The 19,829-nt window shown below is 38.8% G+C and overlaps 1 protein-coding gene across 5 annotated transcripts in view; it reads left to right on the top strand.

Moving 5' to 3' along the window:
- FHOD3 (formin homology 2 domain containing 3) overlaps positions 1-19,829 on the top strand; it is a 501,308-nt gene that overhangs the window by 264,959 nt on the left and 216,520 nt on the right. For all 5 annotated transcript variants that reach the window (XM_060283165.2, XM_030876573.2, XM_030876572.2 and 2 more), the window contains exon 6: positions 16,633-16,727. In XM_060283165.2, the coding sequence (XP_060139148.1) occupies positions 16,633-16,727 (95 nt within the window). The remainder of the gene's footprint in view (positions 1-16,632; positions 16,728-19,829) is intronic.

The following is a 19,829-nucleotide window of genomic DNA, read 5'->3' as shown; positions in this document are numbered from 1 at the left end:
AGCGGGACACCCTGGAAAGAGCCAGCACCCTGCAGGGGGGCCAGCAGCAAATCCTGTCTAGATGCGGATTCACTAGCAGTTGCTAGAATTTGAGGAAGCTAGGAAGTTGAGTAAGGTAGGTTATTTTAGGAAGTTAAAATTCTAAATATGTTGAAATCCTAAATAGAGAGAAATACAGAATTAATATACTGAAAAATACTCTGATTGCTTTAATTAGTGCCCCAAAGTGAATTTTTTTATGAAGTCCCATCTGGGATTCCAGGACTGCAGGTATAAACATCTATTAGAAGAGCGCCGCCTAGTGCCAGACACTTCATATTACATCCTCATGAAGCGCTTTAGAATAATGTTATGGAAATACAGAACTTTGGAGCTGGGGGGCTTTGGAGGTTTTCAGGATAAACCCTATATCTCTCAGATGATGGAGTTGAGGTCTAGAGAGATTAATTAGCATAACATCATCAACAAGAACTGGCTGACCATCAGCCGTGTGTGCTAATATGTAATCTCATTTCATGCTGACAACATGGAATCCAAGTTGGATGCATCTTCCATTTTACAGATGTGTAAACTGAGGCCCAGGAAGCTACATATCTTGCACTTTTTTAGAATTAGGAAATGGTGGAGGCAACATGAAAGCCAGCTTCTCCCTGGGTCCAAGTCCTGTGAGTTTTCCTTGATGCTGTGCTGTCCTGAAAGCAGAAATCAGCAGAACCATTGATGTACCTTTTCTCGTGCCCTGGGAGCTCATCTGTCTTCTCGAAGCTAAGTATGCGCCAGCTTTTAAGGTATGGCTCTGTTGTCCTTGCCCGTGAAACCTCCTCTACTTACTCAGGCTCATACCAACCCCACCCTTCTCTGAATTTGGGTATTTTATGAGCTCTATCCCACCCCGCTTGGACTTAATTGCTCTCTCCAAGCTTCATACCTCTTGCCTCTGTCACAAAGGCTTATCCAGGAAAGCCATTCAGGAGGCGATGCCCCATGTGTATGCCTTCTGTGTGTCCCCTCCCTAGGTTAGGGGAGGAGCTGCTTCCCCTAGGGTCACTGTGAAGGGAGCCCTTGTTACTGACTCATGATGCCACCCCAGGTCCTTATGGGAAAAGCAGGATTAGATTGAGTCCATGAGGTGAGCAGGACGGTCCAGTCACTGCTGAGCCTGTGGAGTCCGTTTCTGGTTCATTTCATCTCTGGCTCTGAGGTGCCTTGGGAAGGCTGTGTGCTTCCACTGGTATTTCATTGGATGTAAGTCCTGGAGATCATTACAGAACAGATGATTAAAATGACTGTTTTTCTTTTCATGGAGAAATTAGGAGTCTGCCAAATTTTTTAGAAGCTCAAAACCTGCTAATCTATTAAACCTTTCTTCATTCCTTTTGTTCCTCCTTATCTAAAAAATGGGAGAAAGTGGAATGAGAGAGATTGAGCATAGGTGTAATTGAGGCTACAAAGGCCCAGCAGTAATAAGGCTACTCCTGTACTGGTGGCTCATGGAGGCTTAGTTTTAAACCTTTAGTGTGGAAATCTGAAATATAAACTTTGATGCCGGTGGGAAGGTGAAGGAATGGTGTAGAAACTTATCCGTCCTATGTGTGGCATTAGATGGGAGATGAGGATGCAGAGAGCTTGGCTACCTAATGTCCTGGTGGGAAGGTCCATCAGAAAGAACCACACAAAAGATCCTGTTTTAAGGGCCCTGGGTGGAGGATCCTCCCTCCTCTGAGAGCTACTGTTTAGGCTTGCAAATGTGAAGAGAGGCCCTTAAGCCTGATTTATTTTAAAATTTATCTTAGAGACCTTTTTCAGGGGTAGAGAGAGGTTAGTAATTATTCCAAGAATGGTTTTGAAAATTTGCATTGCAAAAACTGCTGAATGTCAGCAGGGGACTCCAAACTTTGACACCTTGTTGGAGCTCTTTGTGCTGATTAAATTCCTGTCTCCAGTCTAGAATTGGCAGCTTTTTCTCCTTAATTTTCATGCAGTAGTCAGTGTTGAAAGACTATTTCTTTGACAGTTGCCCTTGGGTAAAACTGGGCCTGGGCTTGTTATTTAGGGCGGTTAAGTGGAAGAGAATATTAATAAGGCAGACTCCAAGGTCTCCACTTAGTTCCAAAAATGTCAACCTTATCAATCACTTTTCAATATTTACTGCGGGCTTTAGTGCATAGTGGAAATTGGGAATTGGCAAATCCATTTCAGAGTTAAGAAGAGTAACTTTTAATGGTCTGATTAAAATAAGTTGAAATCCGTTTTTAAGATGAATTAGCTCATCCCAGGAGATAAGGTTTTAGTGATAGTCATGGTTTTTTCCCTCTCGGGAGATAACTTTGATTCAAGAACTCGCACCCCAGATTGTCAGAGCCCCTGCTGTGTTCTGCTTTAAGAAAGTACTGTCTTTATTCCCGTCTTACCCCTAGGTACTTTATGACCTTTTTTTTTTCTTCTTAGATTCCATATATATGTGTTAGCATACGGTATTTTTTTTTTCTCTTTCTCACTTACTTCACTCTGTATGACAGACTCTAGGTCCATCCACCTCACTACAAATAACTCAATTTTGTAAAATAGATAGCTAGTGGGAAGCAGCCGCATAGCACAGGGAGATCAGCTAGGTGGTTTGTGACCACCTAGAGGGGTGGGATAGGGAGGGTGGGAGGGAGGGAGATGCAAGAGGGAAGAGATATGGGAACATATGTATATGTATAACTGATTCACTTTGTTATAAAGCAGAAACTAACACACCATTGTACAGCAATTATACTCCAATAAAGATGTTTAAAAAAAAAAAAAAGAAAGTAGTGTCGATGATCTTGTGCTTCCATGGCCTCCAGGGGGTAGTGAATGTATCCAGCAACACAGCAAAATCCATCTTCACTCCCAATGGGCAAGTCGCAGGTCACCGTCCTCCAAAACAAAACAAAAAAGCAAAACCAAAAGACCCCCCCCAAACCCAAACCAACCCTAGTGACCACTGGTAACGGTTTGTAACAAAAAACTGCCCTTGTGGGTAAGGTAATTTTTCTTTAATTTTTCATACATCCAGTCTAGTTTTTCTGTACTTTTGGTTGAAATAAGTAGGCATTATTTGCAGTCACATTTTCAGATGGTAAAAATCTCTGATCTAATGGAATGGCTGTAGAATAGGCTTTTCTTCCTATTGCTTTTGTCAAAAGAAAGCCAAGTCAAGAGTGGGAAAATGCAGTTGAATAAGTCTAGAGATCTAATGTCCAGGCACGATGACTATAGTTAACAATACTGGATTGAATTAGCGAAATTTGCTAAGAGAGTAGACATCACGCACACAAACTGTGACTCTGTGAGGAGCTGATATGTTAATTAGCTTGACTAAGTAATCATTTCACTGTGTATGTGTGTATCACATCATCATGACGTATACCTTAAATATACACAATTTTTATTTAAAAAATATTTTTAAAAGTTCAGGAAGAGAGAATGATAAAGTAAATGGTACACGATATAAACAATTAATGGATCTGGGTAAAATGTATATGGGTAAACAAGAGTTCCTTGCACTATTTCTGCTACTTTTTTGTAATTTTGAAATTGTATCAAAATTAAAAGTTACCGTAAGATGCGTGTATGTATATGTATATATATATATATATATATATATATATATATATATATATAAAATATAGTGGGGAGGTGATGTACAAAGGTAAATTGAAATACTCAGACTTCAGTGGGAGAAATCTTTTGTTTCATGGTGGAACTCTATGGTCAGATATGCAAGCGGATGCTTAGTTTGCAAGTGAAAGCCTTGTCCAGGACATAAAAAAAGGGCTAGTTTATAGTCAAATGTATGATATGCCTATAGTTATTTCAGTGCTTTTTAAAAAACCCAACAACATTGCATTAAAAACACTTCAGTCTAAACTGTGTAATTCCCTTAAGAAGGTAATGCAGCTCTGGAATCTCCGAGCCCATTTACAGAGTACATGTGACCTGTAATTTCACTGCAATATCCAGTGAAAGGAAAGAATGGATGAGGTGTTTATTAAAAGACTACTCAGGGCAGCAGTGTTTAAGAGCTCTTTGTTTAAAAAGTCAGATGACTCTGCCAGGAAGGAATTACCTTTCAATTTCTTCCATGGCATTTTTGGCATCTTTGGCCAAAGGAAAGGACATGAACAAGCAGGCAGATAACCTACATGGGATTGTTTTCTTGGGGTGGTCGTCTCCGATGAGTAAGAACTTCTTTTTTAAAAAAATTACATCTAGCTCTGGTTTGTAGAATGAATATATATTTTATATGTAAGAACTTCTCTTTAAAAGCAAGGCACATGTAACTAAATCAAGATTGACAGTCTTAGGAAGCCCTTAATGGAAGCAGAAGGTTCAGAGACACAGGAGCCCAGATGGGGTGGACAGGAAGCTGAAAGGTGGGTGGGAGGCTGGGGATGGGAGGGAGCTAGGAGGTCTTCCAGCTTCAGCTGATATGGTTAATGTTTTAGAAAATTCAGTGGTGACATCTTTCATGGATTAGAAAAAGAGTGGGAATCAGGCTGGGTCAGCAGTTGCTATAATCCGAGAGAGACAATGGAAGCTGGACCTGAGGCAGTGATGGAGGGAAGAAAAGGTGAATTCGAGGCCTGTTTCAGAGGAAAATGGAGGGAATTAGATGACTCACTGGAGGCAAAGGATAAGGGAAGGAAAGGAGTTTGGAATGATAGATTCCAAACTTCTGTGGCTGAGAGCTATAGGAAAAGTTTTCGTATTTATATAAAATAGAACAAAAATAGAAACAGCCCTTACCTAAAATGAAATGCACTCTATTTTCTATTCTGTTTTGTTTCCTGAAAAAATAAATTGCCGGTCTAGACTCACTAAATTGATTTCCTAACCCACTTGTGGTGTTTGAAAATGCAAGTGTGCAGTGAGCTCCAGTGTGTAGCCTGGGTGATTGGATGCTTTTAACAGGCCCCATTGGGACTCACTGCAGTAGGCAGGGTGAGGAGTGTCAAGTGTTAAGGGGGAAGCACTTAAAACCCACCAGTCCTGCTTCCAGCAAAGCATCTGGGAGTTATCTGTGGCGTATGTTATTGTTCCTTTTAGAAGATCCTTGGACTAAAAGATTTCCAGCTTCAAAAAAGAAAGGAAAATAAGAAGGAAAATAAAAAGGAGGGAGGAAGGGAGAAGAGGAGAAATGAAAAAGAGAAAAAGGATTGAAAACCATGTGGTTAGACTGTTGAGGCAAAGTTCTGAGCAGACCCAGACACAGGACTTCACTCCAGGCCACCTTCCATGTTGCTGCTAGAGTTCTTATTCTAAAAGCAGAGAGGGAGGAGTTCTGCCTGAGAGGGCGTAAGCACACTGGAACTATCTCTCCTATTGAATGTGACTATAAACCTGGGAAAAAAATATGTGAAGCAACTATTTGAGGACTTTGAAGAGTAAACGGTAGTGGACAGATTGGAGAAGAAGACTAGAATTGGACGATAGCATTGTGATGGTGCTTTTAACATTTTTCTTCTAGTATTTCCTGGTCTGGACTCAAATCAGCCCCAAACCCAAAAGTGGCCATCAATGTATTCAGAGAGAGTTCCAGAAGAGGCCTTCTATTTCTGGCTTGAGTAGGAGGAAAAGGGACTCCAAACACTCAAGAGTGCAAAAGTACCCCGGTGTTTCTTAGTCTTTTCTCTGTTATCTTGAACCCCTGCCCCCAGGTAATCCCATGGTAAGAACAGCTGTGATAATAATGTGAGAACAGCAGGAACCTGCAGGCACCTAAAACTCTGAGGGAAGGAGGCATAAACTTTTGCTTTGATTGAGAGGAGTTGTAGTCACAAGGGGGTTGGGGTGAATTCCGTTTGTATTTTTCCCTCTCTGTTTTCCCACTGCCTGGCCCCAGATGTGAACACAGTCACAAAAAGTCAGTGGCAGAGCAGGATAAATAATGGCCCAGCTCTCTGGTTGAAAGACCGAGAAAGGGAGCCCCAGGGAACCTAAAAGCAAGTATCAGGGAGATAATGGAAAAAGAGGAGCTCAGGAAAGTGACCTTCAAAGTTTTTTATGAGCCCCTGAGCTCACCACAAACTACACGCATGAATCTGATGCTAATCAGTATACCAAAGACTTTGAGAACTGAACAACAAGGTAGACCGCTGCCCAGGTTCCAGACTAGCCACTGGGTGGTAGACATGCAGGGCCAATCCAAATGGCACAACAAAGGACTTTGAAAATTGAACTGGTATTGGAACCACAGCCCATAAAAGGCAGGTCAGAACTTGTGGCTTAAAGGGAACAGGTTAAATTCCCTGCTTAAACAAAAATGTCAACATTTTCTCTAATATTTAAACAAAATCCAGAGTTATAATTTTCAAAATGTCCAGGATATAAGCCAAAATTAGTTGACATACAATAAACTAGGAAGATTTCAACTTGCATAGGAAAAGAGAAATCAGTAGACCCCAGGGCCAGGGTGACATTGACTGAATTTGTCAAATGCTTTAAAGCAGCTATTATAAAAAAAAGAAGTAAGGATGAACACTATTGAAGTGAATGGAAAGATAGAAAGTCTCAGAAAAGAAACAGAAGATATAAAGAAGAGCCAAATGAAAAATTTAGAAATGAAAAATACATCAGTCAAAATAAAAATCTTACTAGATGGGCTCAGTAGCAGAAAGGAAATGATGGACCTAAATTCAAATGTACCAATAATTATATTAAATGTAACTGGCCTGATCACAGTGATTAAAAGACAGAGATTATCAGAATGGATACAAAAAACAAGACCCAACTAAATGCTGCCTATAAGAAACCCACCTTAATTATAATGCTATAGTTAGTTTAAAAGCAAAAGGATACAGAAATATATATCATACAAACACTAATCAAAAGAAGGCCATATTAACATTAGAGAAAGCAGAGGCCAAAGTAAAGAAAATAGCAAGGGATAAAGAAGGACATTATAATGATAAAAGAGTTGATTCATCCAGAAATGGAAAACCTATAGAGCTTCAAAATACATGAAGCAAAAACTGAGAGAATTGAAATAAGAAATGGAAAATCTTCTGTTGTAGTTGAAGACTTCAGCATTCCTTTTTTAGTAATCAATAGAACTGGTAGACTGAAAATCAGCAAAGCTATAGTGGAACTAAACAGCACCATCAACAACTAGTTCTAACTGACATTTTTAGAGTACTCTACCTAACTATAGCAGAATACATATTCTTTTCAAGTACATATAAAACATTCACCAAGATAGGTAATACCCTGGGTCATAAAAATAACAAATTTAAGAGAATTGAAATCATATGTTATATTTTCTGGCCATAATGGAGTTAAACTATAAATCAATTACAGAAGGGTAACAGGAATATCTCCAAATGCTTGGAAATTAAACAACATGCTTTTAAATAATCCATATGTTGAAGAGGAATTCTCAAATGGAAGTTAGAAAATATTTTGAACTAAATTAAAATGAAAAACAAATAAAAATCTGTGGGATGCAGGTGAAGCAATGCATGGAGAGAAATTTATAGTATTACATGTTTCTAAGAAAATAATCCATAATATAAACACCTGCCTTAAGAAACTAGAATAAAAAAGGAAAAACAAACTCAATCAAGTAGAAGGAAAGAAATGATAAAGATAAGGGTAAAAACTAATGAAATTGAAAACAGAGAAATAACGGAGTCGATATCAATGAAACAAAATCTCATTCTTTGAAAAGGAAGATAATAAGCAACAATGACAAAGAAAAAGAGAAGACACTAATTGCCAACATCTGTAATGATGGGCTATCATGACAGACTCCACAGACGTTAAATGAGTAATAAAAGAATACTATGAACAACTCTAGGTATATAAAATTGATAATTAGATGAAATGGACCAGTTCCTTAAAAACCACAGATTACCAAAATTCACCCAAGATGAAATAGATAACCTGACTAGCCTTATTACTATAAATGTTATTAACTATGACTATTAAAGAAATTTGATTTGTAGTTAACAATCTTCTGAAAAAGGAATCTCCAGGCTCAGATGGTTTCCTGGTAATTCTGACAAACATTTAAAGACAAAATAAAACCAATTTTATGTAATCTTTTCCAGAAAACATCAGAGGAGGGAATGCTTCCCTACTCATTTTATAGGACCAGCATTACCATGATATGAAACAAGACGGAGACAGGATACTATAGACCAATATGTCTCATGGACAAAGATGCTAAAATCCTCAGCAAAATATCAACAAATCAAATTCAGCAATCTATAAAAAGAATAATTCACCATGGCCAAGAGGGAATGCAAGACTGGTTCAGTATTTGAAATTCACTTTGTATAACTCACCACATTATCAGTCTGAAGAAAAACCACTTGATAATATCAATTGATATAGAAAAAACATTTGACAAAATTCAGCATCCATTTATGATTTAAAAAAACTTCTTAACAAACTAGACATTGGGGGGGGATCGTCTTCACCTTGATAAAGGGCAATGTGCAAAAACCTATAGCTAACATCATAATCAATGCTGAAAGACTTACATGCTTTCCCCCTAATACTGAAAAAAGGCAAAGTTGTCCATTCCTACCACCCCTATTGAAATACTTAACCAGTGCAATAAGGCAAAGAGGAATAAAGGGTGGGGTGGGGGTGGGGGATATAAGTTGGGAAGGAAGAAATAAAATTGTTCTAGGTCACAGACAACATCACTGGTTATGTAGAAAACCTCAGAGAATCTACAAAAACATAACCCCCCAAACCCCTAGAATTAATAAGTTTAATAAAGTTACAGAATACAAAGTCAAAACAAAAAAAATATTTTTATTTCTATATACTAATAATAAATAGTTGGGAATGGAGAAGTTTTAAAAATACTTCCAGTAGCTCCAAAAAATATGAAATACTTATAAATTTAGCAGAAAGCCATATACAGAATCTTTAGTTAAAAACTACAAAACACTCATGAAAATAGAGAAGATCTAAATGATGACATAATAGGATCATGGGTTATAAGACTGAATGTAGTAAAGATGTCATTCTCCCAAAATTTATCTGTAGATTTAATGCATTTCCCATAATACTTCCTGAAAGATTTTTTGCAGATTTAGAAAAACTGCTTCTAAAATTTATGTGAAAAGGCCAAAGGACAAGAATAGCCAAAACAATTTTTAAAAGGAAGAATGAAATTGTAGGAGTCATACTACCTGATTTTAAGACTTCTTATGAAGCTACAGTAATCAAGATACTGTGGTGTTGGCCAAAGGATAGACGGATAGATCAGTGGAACAGAATAGAGAATCTGGAAATAGACCCATGCAAACATAGCCAATTGATTTTTGGCAAATTTGCAAAAGCAAATAAAGATAGGATAGTCTCTTCAAACAATGGTATTAGATCCATTGGACATCTATGTGAAAAAAAAAGAATACCAATCTAAACCTCACAATTTATACAAAAAATATCTCAAGATGGAGCATATATCTAAATATAAAAAGTAAAACAAAAAATTTTTAGAAAAAATCATTGTGACTGAGTTGGGCAGAGGGCTCTCCCCCACTGTGTGTCTTGGAGAGTCTTTCATTGCGTGCTTCTGTCCAGTAGATAACTGATGTGACTTCAGTGACGTACTTGATATGACTAATGTTCATTGAGCACCTACTCTGAGTCAGGCATTGCTCTAACTCAGTCCCTACAACACCCCTGAAAAGCAGGTAGTACAGTCTTACTATCTTATTTTTGAGATGAGGCAACTGAAGCACAGAAAATTAATAAAAATGCCTCGAGTAAATTCCATGAGCAGCATAAAAACCAAGGCCTTGGTCTCTTTTTAGACCTGTGCTATTGTTACCCACCACTGTGTTCTGACATTCTCATCCTCCTCATCCTTCTTAGAAATGGAAATCACTAATTTTTGTGATTCCTGTGACCCAGGCCATCTACTTTTTTTTTTTTTTAACATCTTTATTGGAGTATAATTGCTTTACAATGGTGTGTTAGTTTCTGCTTTATAACAAAGTGAATCAGTTATACATATACATATGTTCCCATAGCTCTTCCCTCTTGCGTCTCCCTCCCTCCCACCCTCCCTATCCCACCACTCTAGGTGGTCACAAAGCACCGGACTGATCTCCCTGTGCTATGCGGCTGCTTCCCACTAGCTATCTGTTTTACGTTTGGTAGTGTATATATGTCCATGCCACTCTCTCTCTTTTTTTATTTTTTTCCTGGGCGAATTTTATTCACAGGCCCTCATTTACATTGGTGGTATTTTGCTGTGGAAGCTTAGTGAGACATTAACCCACTTAAATCTATTTAGTGCCATCTTGTGTCTGCAGTGGGTTTTGCAGGATGGAGTGCTTTAGCTTTAGGGCTAGGGTGCAAAAGATCTAGCCTGAAAGCTCTTGATTGTCACAATGTTATGACAAATCAGTATGATCAGAAAGTTGAATTCCATTAGACGTGGACTTTCTGGTGACTTTCTTCCTCCAAAGTGGGCAGTTAATAGAACCTTGAAGGGAAACATCATAGAGCGAAAACTTATAGAAATTCTTACTTTGACTCCCTTTTTGTAGTGGTGCCCTGGCTTGCTGGGCTTTCTGCAGTACCAGAGGCCCTGAGCAGTTAGGGAGGAGACTTTCATTCCTGGCTTTTCAGCCTTGGGGGGAAGGTCTCCCCAAGGAATGTACCTTCCAGAGGCTGAACAGTCTACATTGACTTCCCTGTGCCATTTTGCTGATTTAGAAGATGCTAAATCTGCCTTGGATTTGCTTCCTCAGCAGTGGAACTTGAATGGGAAAAGGACTGTGGTACAAAGTCCTCTTCCCTGGAGATTTGCAAGTTTGTTTTGGAAGGGAGAGGAGGAAAGAAAAAGGGAAAGGGAAAAGTGGGCAGAATGTGCTGAATTCTCAGAACTCTTTCATGAAGTGGGTGCTGTATCTTTCTGAAGGAGGGAGGGGTATGCCAAGAGGGATGGGCTAGTAAAAAAATTCTAAAAACCAAGAGAAGCACCTAACACTTTACATTATACAGTCTTATTTGGTTCCTTTTTGTATATTTCTTTACTTCCCAATTATAAAATTAATAGATGCTCATAATGAAAATCAGGGAAAAGTAGAAAAAAATACATCCAAAGAACATATAACCAATCATAGTGCTTAATATATCATGGGTTTCCCTTTCCTTCTGTGCTTGAGATTTTAGTGTTTTACTGAATTACATAATCGTTATAAGTTTCCACTTTTTAATTATTTTATCAGAAACGGTTCACAGGTTAGGACATAGCTTTGATAAATTGCTGTGTATGCTGAGTTCTAGGTCTGATACATATTTAGATTTCAGTTGATAGTTTGATGTTATAGATGACACTCCAGTGAGTATCTTTGCTTCATTCTTTTTTTTCCCCCTTTAACTTAGGGTTATTTCCTTAGGATAGATTCCTGAAATCACATTGGCTTGGGAAGAGCCTAGGGAGGACTTCCAGGCTCTGAGTACAGACATGGAGGAGCCCGCCTGCCCTGGCTGGAGGTGGACTCCGCCACTTGGTAGTGATGGGATTTGGGGGCACATTCCTTTACTTTTCAGAGCTTCAGTTTTTCCCTCTGTCAGACGGGAGTTATAATACCTGCCTCACAGCAGGGCTGTTGTATTAATAACACGTAAAAAGTCCCACCCTCGGACCTTGGGACATGGTAGACACTAAATGGTAACTATTTTTAAAACAACTATAGCATTAAATAGCCTTATTATAGGACTTGTACCAACTTGCCCCACCACCAGGAATGTATGAAGTTACTGGTTTAACCTCTCCAGCAATTGATAACCTAATCATTTCTTTAAAAAATATCTTTCATGATTTAAGTGAAAATTCTACCTCATTATTGTTTTAATTTGCATTTTTATTATAGTAAGAATGAACAACTTTGTTATTGTAAACCAGCTTGTCATCTCTCTTATGAAATGCTTTTAGTTTTTTTCTATTGGCATTTAGTATTTTCTTATCAACTTGTATGAATTGTTTATACAATAAATCATTTAAGCCTTTATCATATATGCTGTCATATCATTTATCTAGTATTATATTTTTATATCAAACTTTAATTTCCTTTGTATGTTACATACTTATTTCTCATTAAGATGAGAAAGTGGTTATAATTGTGATCTCTTCATTATAAATTCTGTAGATGAGTTTTTTATTGGGTCTATAATATTTCTTGCAATAATGACAGTATTATGTATTCATTTCTAAACATCCTACCTTTAATTGTTTTTCATGTCTTGTTAAATTTGCTTGAAAGTCTGTAGCATGGTACTAAATAATCATGAGATTAATGGGCATCATTTTAAAATTTTTTCTGATTTTAATAGGAGTATCTCCAGTGTTTCACCACTAAATAGAATATGAAACTGTTATTTTCAAAAATGTACAGTTTATTGTGTCAAGGATATGTTCAATTAAGTGTTTAAAATTTTGAGTTTTTACTTCTAAAATATAGCAGAGGGAGGAACACTCCCAAACTCATTCTACGAGGCCACCATCACCCTGATACCAAAACCAGATAAAGATGTCACAAAAAAAAGAAAACTATAGACCAATATCACTGATGAACATAGAAGCAAAAATCCTCAACAAACTACTAGCAAATAGAATCCAACAGCACATTAAAAGGATCATACACCATGATCAAGTGGGGTTTATTCCAGGAATGCAACGATTCTTCAATATACGCAAATCAATCAATGTGATAAACCATATTAACAAATTGAAGGAGAAAAACCATATGATCATCTCAACAGATGCAGAAAAAACTTTTGACAAAATTCAACACCCATTTATGATAAAAACTCTCCAGAAAGTAGGCATAGAGGGAACTTACCCCAACATAATAAAATATATGATAAACCCACAGCCAACATCATTCTCAGTGGTGAAAAACTGAAACCATTTCCACTAAGGTCAGGAACAAGACAAGGCTGCCCACTCTCACCACTATTATTCAACATAGTTTTGGAAGTTGTAGCCACAGTAATCAGAGAAGAAAAAGAAATAAAAGGAATCCAAACCAGAAAAGAGGAAGTAAAACTGTCACTGTTTGCAGATGACTTGATATTATACATAGAGAATCTCAAAGATGCTACCAAAAAACTACTAGAGCTAATCAAATTATCTGCTAAAGTAGCAGGAAATAAAATTAATGCACAGAAATCTCTTGCATTTCTATACACTAATGATGAAAAATCTGAAAGAGAAATTAAGGAAACACTCCCATTTACCATTGCAACAAAAAGAATAAAATACCTAGGAATAAACCTACCTAAGGAGACAAAAGACCTGTATGCAGAAAACTATAAGACACTGATGAAAGAAATTAAAGATGATACCAACAGATGGAGACATATACCATGTTCTTGGGTGGGAAGAATCAACATTGTGAAAATGACTATACTACCCAAAGCAATCTACAGATTCCATGCAATCCCTATCAAACTACCAATGGCATTTTTCACAGAACTAGAGCAAAAAATTTCACAAATAGTATGGAAACACAAAAGACCCTGAATAGCGAAAGCAATCTTAAGAAAGAAAAACAGAGCTGGAGGTATCAGGCTCCCTGACTTCAGACTATACTACAGAGCTACAGTAATCAAGACAGTATGGTACTGGCACAAAAATAGAAATATAGATCAATGGAACAGGATAGAAAGCCCAGAGATAAACCCACGCACATATGGTCACCTTATCTTTGATAAAGGAGACAAGAATATACAGTGGAGAAAAGACAGCCTCTTCAATAAGTGGTGCTGGGAAAACTGGACAGCTACATGTAAAAGAATGAAATGAGAACACTCTCTAATACCATACACAAAAATAAATTCAGAATGGATTAAAGACCTAAATGTAAGGCCAGATAATATAAAACTCTTAGAGGAAAACATAGGCAGAACACTCTATGACATATATCACAGCAAGCTCCTTTTTGACCCACCTCCTAGAGAAATGGAAATGAAACCAAAAATAAACAAATGGGACCTAATGAAACTTAAAAGCTTTGCACCGCAAAGGAAACCATAAACAAGACAAAAAGACAACCCTCAGAATGGGAGAAAATATTTGCAAATGAATCAACGGACAAAGGATTAATCTCCAAAATATACAGTCAGCTCATACAGCTCAATATCAAAAAAGCAACCAAATCCAAAAATGGGAAGAAGATCTAAACAGACAGTTCTCCAAAGAAGATAATGCAGATGGCCAACAAACACATGTAAGGATGCTCAACATCACTAATCATTAGAGAAATGCAAATCAAATCTATGATGAGGTATCACCTCACACCAGTCAGAATGGCCATCATCAAAAAATCTACAAACAATAAATGCTAGGGAGGGTGTGGAGAAAAGGGAACCGTCTTCCACTGTTGGTGGGAATGTAAATTGATACAGCCACTATGGAGAACAGTATGGAGGTTCCTTAAAAACTAAAAATAGAACTACCTTATGAGTCAGTAATCCTACTGCTGGGCATATACCCTGAGAAAACCATAATTCAAAAAGATACATGTACCCTAATGTTCATTGCAGCACTATTTACAATAGCCAGGACATGGAACCAACCTAAATATCCATCGACAGACGAATGGATAAAGAAGATGTGGCACATATATACAATGGAATATTACTCAGCCATAAAAAGAAACGAAATTGAGCTATTTGTAGTGAGGTGGATGGACCTAGAGACTGTCATACAGAGTGAAGTAAGTCAGAAAGAGAAAAACAAGCACCGTATGCTAACACAAATATATGGAATCTAAAAAAAAAAAATGGTTCTGAAGAACCTAAGGGCAGGACAGGAATAAAGATGCAGACATAGAGAATGGACTTGAGGACACGGGGAGGGGGAAGGGTAAGCTGGGACAAAGTGAGAGAGTGGCATGGACATATATACGCAACCAAATGTAAAATGGATAGCTAGTGGGAAGCAGCCACGTAGCACAGGGAGATCAGCTCTGTGCTTTGTGTCCACCTAGAGGGGTGGGATAGGGAGGGTGGGAGGGAGACGCAAGAGAGAGGAGATATGGGGATATATGTTTATGTATAGCTGATTCACTTTGTTACACAGCAGAAACTAACACACCATTGTAAAGCAGTTATACTCCAATAAAGATGTTAAAAAATAAATAAATAAAATAAATCCAAAAAAAATTTTGAGTTTTTACATATTTAGGAGCATACTTTTTCTCAGAATGGTGCTGTGGTTTTGTCATTTGATCTTTTGTTGGATAGTATAATAGTGAGTTTTCTAACATAACACATGTATTTGTATGCTTGGAATTAGTGTACACTCACTATTTTGTGCTTTGCTCTTTTCAATCATCACCATTTTATCTGGACTGTTCCCACGACCTACGTATAAAGTTGTGTGTATGTGTGTGTGTAAAGCATAAAAGAAGGAATGTAAGAAAACATATCAACATGTTAAGAATAATTCTTTAAACTATGAGATTATGAATTATTTTCATTTTACACCTCTTGTTGTCAGTTTTCTAAAATAAGACATCCTAATACTACCAGAAAAAAAAGTGTTACCTAAAAATGCCAATGCCATGCCAATTAATTATGGCTGCAGTAAGGTCAGACCTGATTTAAGGAAGCCTATTTACTTAAGAGTATGTAACTTCTGTTTGTTCGTATTCTAGAATCCAAATTATTTTGATACCAAGGGAACTGAAAAAATAGAGTTAATATATATATATTTTAAAGTAATAATGTGGCTTGTTTTTTTTGGTTTTGTTTTGTTTTGGGTTTTTTTGGTGAATAATAACAATCTGTGGTGACTATATTTTTCTTAACTAAGAATTTAGGACTTGGTATCAACAATTTTTTTATGATTTCTTTTTTAAATTTTTTTATTGCAGTAAAAGTCACATAATGTAAAGCATACTATTTTAACCATATTTAAATGTTCTCAGTGGCACTAAGTACATTCACATTGTTTTTCAACTCTCACCATCTCCAGAATTTTTCACCTTCCTAAGCTGAAACTCTGTCCCCATTAAACACTAACCTCCCCGTTCCCCCTTCCCACCCCCACCCTCTGTTTTCATGATTTCTGACATTTTAAAACCTGAAAGTCTTTAAAAGGATTACAAATAATATTTAAATACATATTTGTTCCTTATCTTAAGGGTTCAAATTGTATTGGCTCAAAATGGTTCCATAGTGTCAGGGACCTGCCTGACCATAGGCTGGGGCACCAGACAAGTTGTTTTTAGAAACTTCATGCACCCTCTTGGCCCCAGCGGTAGGCCATGACCCAGACACCATCTCATGGATATCTCTGCCTCGTCTGAGACTACATACAGATATAGAAACGTAGAAACATGCATTTATACATCAAGGCACAGAGAAACAACAATCACTGGATTTGGGGCCTTAATTGCATCTTCCAGACACCAGGATAACCCTTATTTCTTCTGGAGTGATCAACACTTTCTGCAATGAGATTGCGCTAATTTCAGAGCTCAGGGATTCTCTGCAGATTTGGTTCTTAACATACAGTGTACTTAAAGTGTGAAAATCTCACTTGACATTATGATCACTGGAGGTTATATTTACATATAAACCATAACGTCTCCTTGCTTCTTTTTCTCTTCTCTTCTGTAGCTTTGGGCCAGATTATGTTGTATGTGGATGGGATGAATGGAGTAATAAACCACAATGAAACCATTCAGTGGCTGTACACGCTCATTGGGTCAAAGGTAAGAGGAGGTTATGATTGAACATTTTATTCAGTTTGCATATTATACACCTGTCTTTTTACCCTGTTACCCTCTCTGAGATGGTTTTGCAGAAAGAAGTCCTATTCAGCTTTGTTCCTGCCCTGTCACAGTACAAATAAGGACTACTGTTTTATAGATTTAAAAAAAAAAAAAACTCACTCAAATTGCAAAGAGCTTACGAATTTTTAATGTATTTTTATTTTTTCCTTTTAAGCATTAATCAAATGCTTTTGGCACCTCTGGTTTTTAATGTTTAATTAAAACATTATGCCATGGATAGAGTATTAATATTACCCGCTGTATTTCATGTTTAATACTTTCAGTTACTTAAGTACATACTTATATGTTATACATATGTATATGCATATTCCTATATATAGATGAATGAATTTGAGATTGCCTTTCAACTCTGCCATCAATTATAAAAGTGACCAACATTTATTAACAATTTACCTAGGCACCAGGCACCATAGTAGGTACTTCTCAAGCATTGTCACCTTTAATCCACATAAGACCACTGTAAGGTAAATAATGCCATCCCCATTTTGTAGTTGAGGAAATAGTGCTTGGTTATGAGAATCTATCTAATTTCCCCCACGGATCTTGGCCTACGTCTGGCTGGCCGTGCCTCGGCTGTGAGTGCCCACACTCTGGGGGTGCTGCCTTAAGGAGGAAGATCCACCCTGCTACCCAAGGGGTGCTGGAAGCTGAGTGAGGCTCTGGTGTGGTCTTCTCTGGATTCAGGTGGGACTGGGAGGTACCTGGCTGGGGCGGGGCGGCGTGGATTTGGAGGAAGTAAGAAGGGATCCTGTCCTGAGCAGATGCTACTGAACCCAGGCTGAAGTATGGTCAGCTTGTGGGGTGAGGCACCATAGCAGAGACCACGGTGACTAGAGGAGGCAACGGGATCAGGCAGGGAGGGCATCGAGGGCCTGGGTGGGGAATTTCAGCCTGACTTCGGTCACAGAATCAACATAGCTTCCCAGGGGTCCCTGCAGAACCTGTGGTCATCCCAGGCTTCCCATCCCTATGTTCACTGCCACCCCCAGTTGGGCGAGCCTGCCAAGGCTGGCAGGCACCAGTGCCATGCTCTTAAGCAATGAGTCACATCCCTTGACCTCGCTTCTCAAAGTACCTGCTTCCTGAGGACCCTGCTGTATGTCAGGAGCACTCAGCCTTGATTTGACTTTATGACAAGAATAGATCTAGTTGAGGCTGTATCTTCCTTCCAGACTTGGTGATGGTGCCCTTGTGTGGGTGGGAGGGCCTTTCCCCTCTGGATGGCTTCGGTGTGCAATGCCCACTGGGTCCCAGGTCCTTGGTTGCCCTTACATCTTCCTCTCAATTTTCCTTTTCCCAGTATTATTGATGATAGAATCCCCCCAGTCCCGTTTTATAATAGAAACAGCCATGGTTTCTCTTAGGAGACGGAAAATCTGTTCTTCTTTTTAAAAATTTGGCTCTGTTTTCTATGGAAAATGGATATGGCTCTATTTACAAACTGCTGTAGGTGACCTTGCAAGCTGAGTGGAATTCTGGTCCGAATAGACTGATTTAGCCAGGCTGAGGGATGATGTGTATCTCATATCCTGTTTCAGCGTTTTCTGATTTTTCTGTCCTTCTGCTGGGAGCCTTCCCTAACCTTCATGTTCATTTGGAAGCTGCTCCCTCCCCTGTGCTCTCTGCATGGCCTCGAGGACCCCAAAAGCTAGGGAGATGGGAGAGTTTGCAATAAAAACTGACTTTATTATGGTCATCATAAAATGCCAACAAGCAGCCCTATTTCCAAAAGGGAATAAAACCTAGCAGCTGTGCTTGTGATAGGAAAAGTGACAACCTTTTAGCTCATCACCAGGAAGGGAGTAGAGGGAGGGCAAGGTCCCGGTGGTGGGAGTGGGAGGGGAGAGAGGATGGCAAAGGCAGGAAGAAGAGAAGAGAGAGAGGGGAAAGGGTGAGAGGAGAGACCATGGGCTAGGAAGAAAAAGAGGAGATGAGAAAAAGGAAGTGGGCCTAACAGAAGTGCCTCTGTCCGCTCAGTAGATGGGAGGAAGGCTCAGAGCCTTCAGTGTTGCAACAGCATCCTGTCAGTTTTTCTTTGGAATCATTCTGCAAGGAAAAGGAATGCACAGGGACATCCTTACTGACTTCTAAATACCATGGAGAAATCACAAAATTAAAAGTCCTTAAGAATGAGTTTGTAGGAATTATGCTTCCCCCACTTCTTTCCCTGTGTAGCACACACAGCGTTTGGGGCCTTGGGCATCTCTCCTCAGGGCCTCTGTCTCCCCAGCCTCCTCCCCAGCCACCTGGGGCGTCAGCATCAGATCAGTGCTGGTTTCTTTCTCCATCGTTCATTTTCCAGGAGGAAGGTCCACAATAGTCTCCAGCTCTTGTGTTCAATACCAGGCCAGTCACCCTGAGAAAAAGAAAATAGAGTCAAAGGTCAGCCTAAGCCTTGGAGCTTATGGCGTTGTTAGAAAGGGGACCGTGGGTGATGCTCGCAGCCCGTGTCCATGCCTGACCCTGCAAGGGGTGCTCGGTTCCAGGCTAGTGGCTGAAAGTCAGCAGTGGTAGCAGCCACCGCGTTTATCTTCAGTGCAGTTCTAATGAGATCACTTGTCTTTACAAAACCAGTATGGTAGTCTCAACACTCCCCCTCGCCCCCATGACTGGACAGTGAGGAATCTGCAAAGACGATTGGATGCACCAGCATGAAACCCTTAGGTTTTGAGAAGGAAGCCTCAGGCCCCTCCTTCAACCTTCCGATTGGTCAGTACAGCCACAGTGGTTTTCCTGGTTCAAATTAAATTAAGAAATCAGGAAAGCCAGGGGTCCTAGGGTTTTCTTTTGATGAAGATTTCTCGGAACCTAAAGAACAGAAACCATGAGGTCCTGTTGTTTTCACCTTAAACAGGCACAGAGTTGATAATGGAATCCTGGGTTAGAGAAACCTTGTCATTCTATTTTCATAATTCTTCATTTTCCTTCCATGAAAGGCAACAAGATGTGAGTCTGCCAGAGGGCCATTATGCAATATTTGCAGATATTTGAGTCTTACAGACAGAGGAGAAAATGTTACAT

Source organism: Globicephala melas, chromosome 13 (assembly GCF_963455315.2).
Source record: "Globicephala melas chromosome 13, mGloMel1.2, whole genome shotgun sequence".
NCBI classification, from domain to species: domain Eukaryota; kingdom Metazoa; phylum Chordata; class Mammalia; order Artiodactyla; family Delphinidae; genus Globicephala; species Globicephala melas.
The sequence above is the reverse complement of the archived record's forward strand: the minus strand, read 5'-3'. Positions and strand labels throughout refer to the sequence as shown.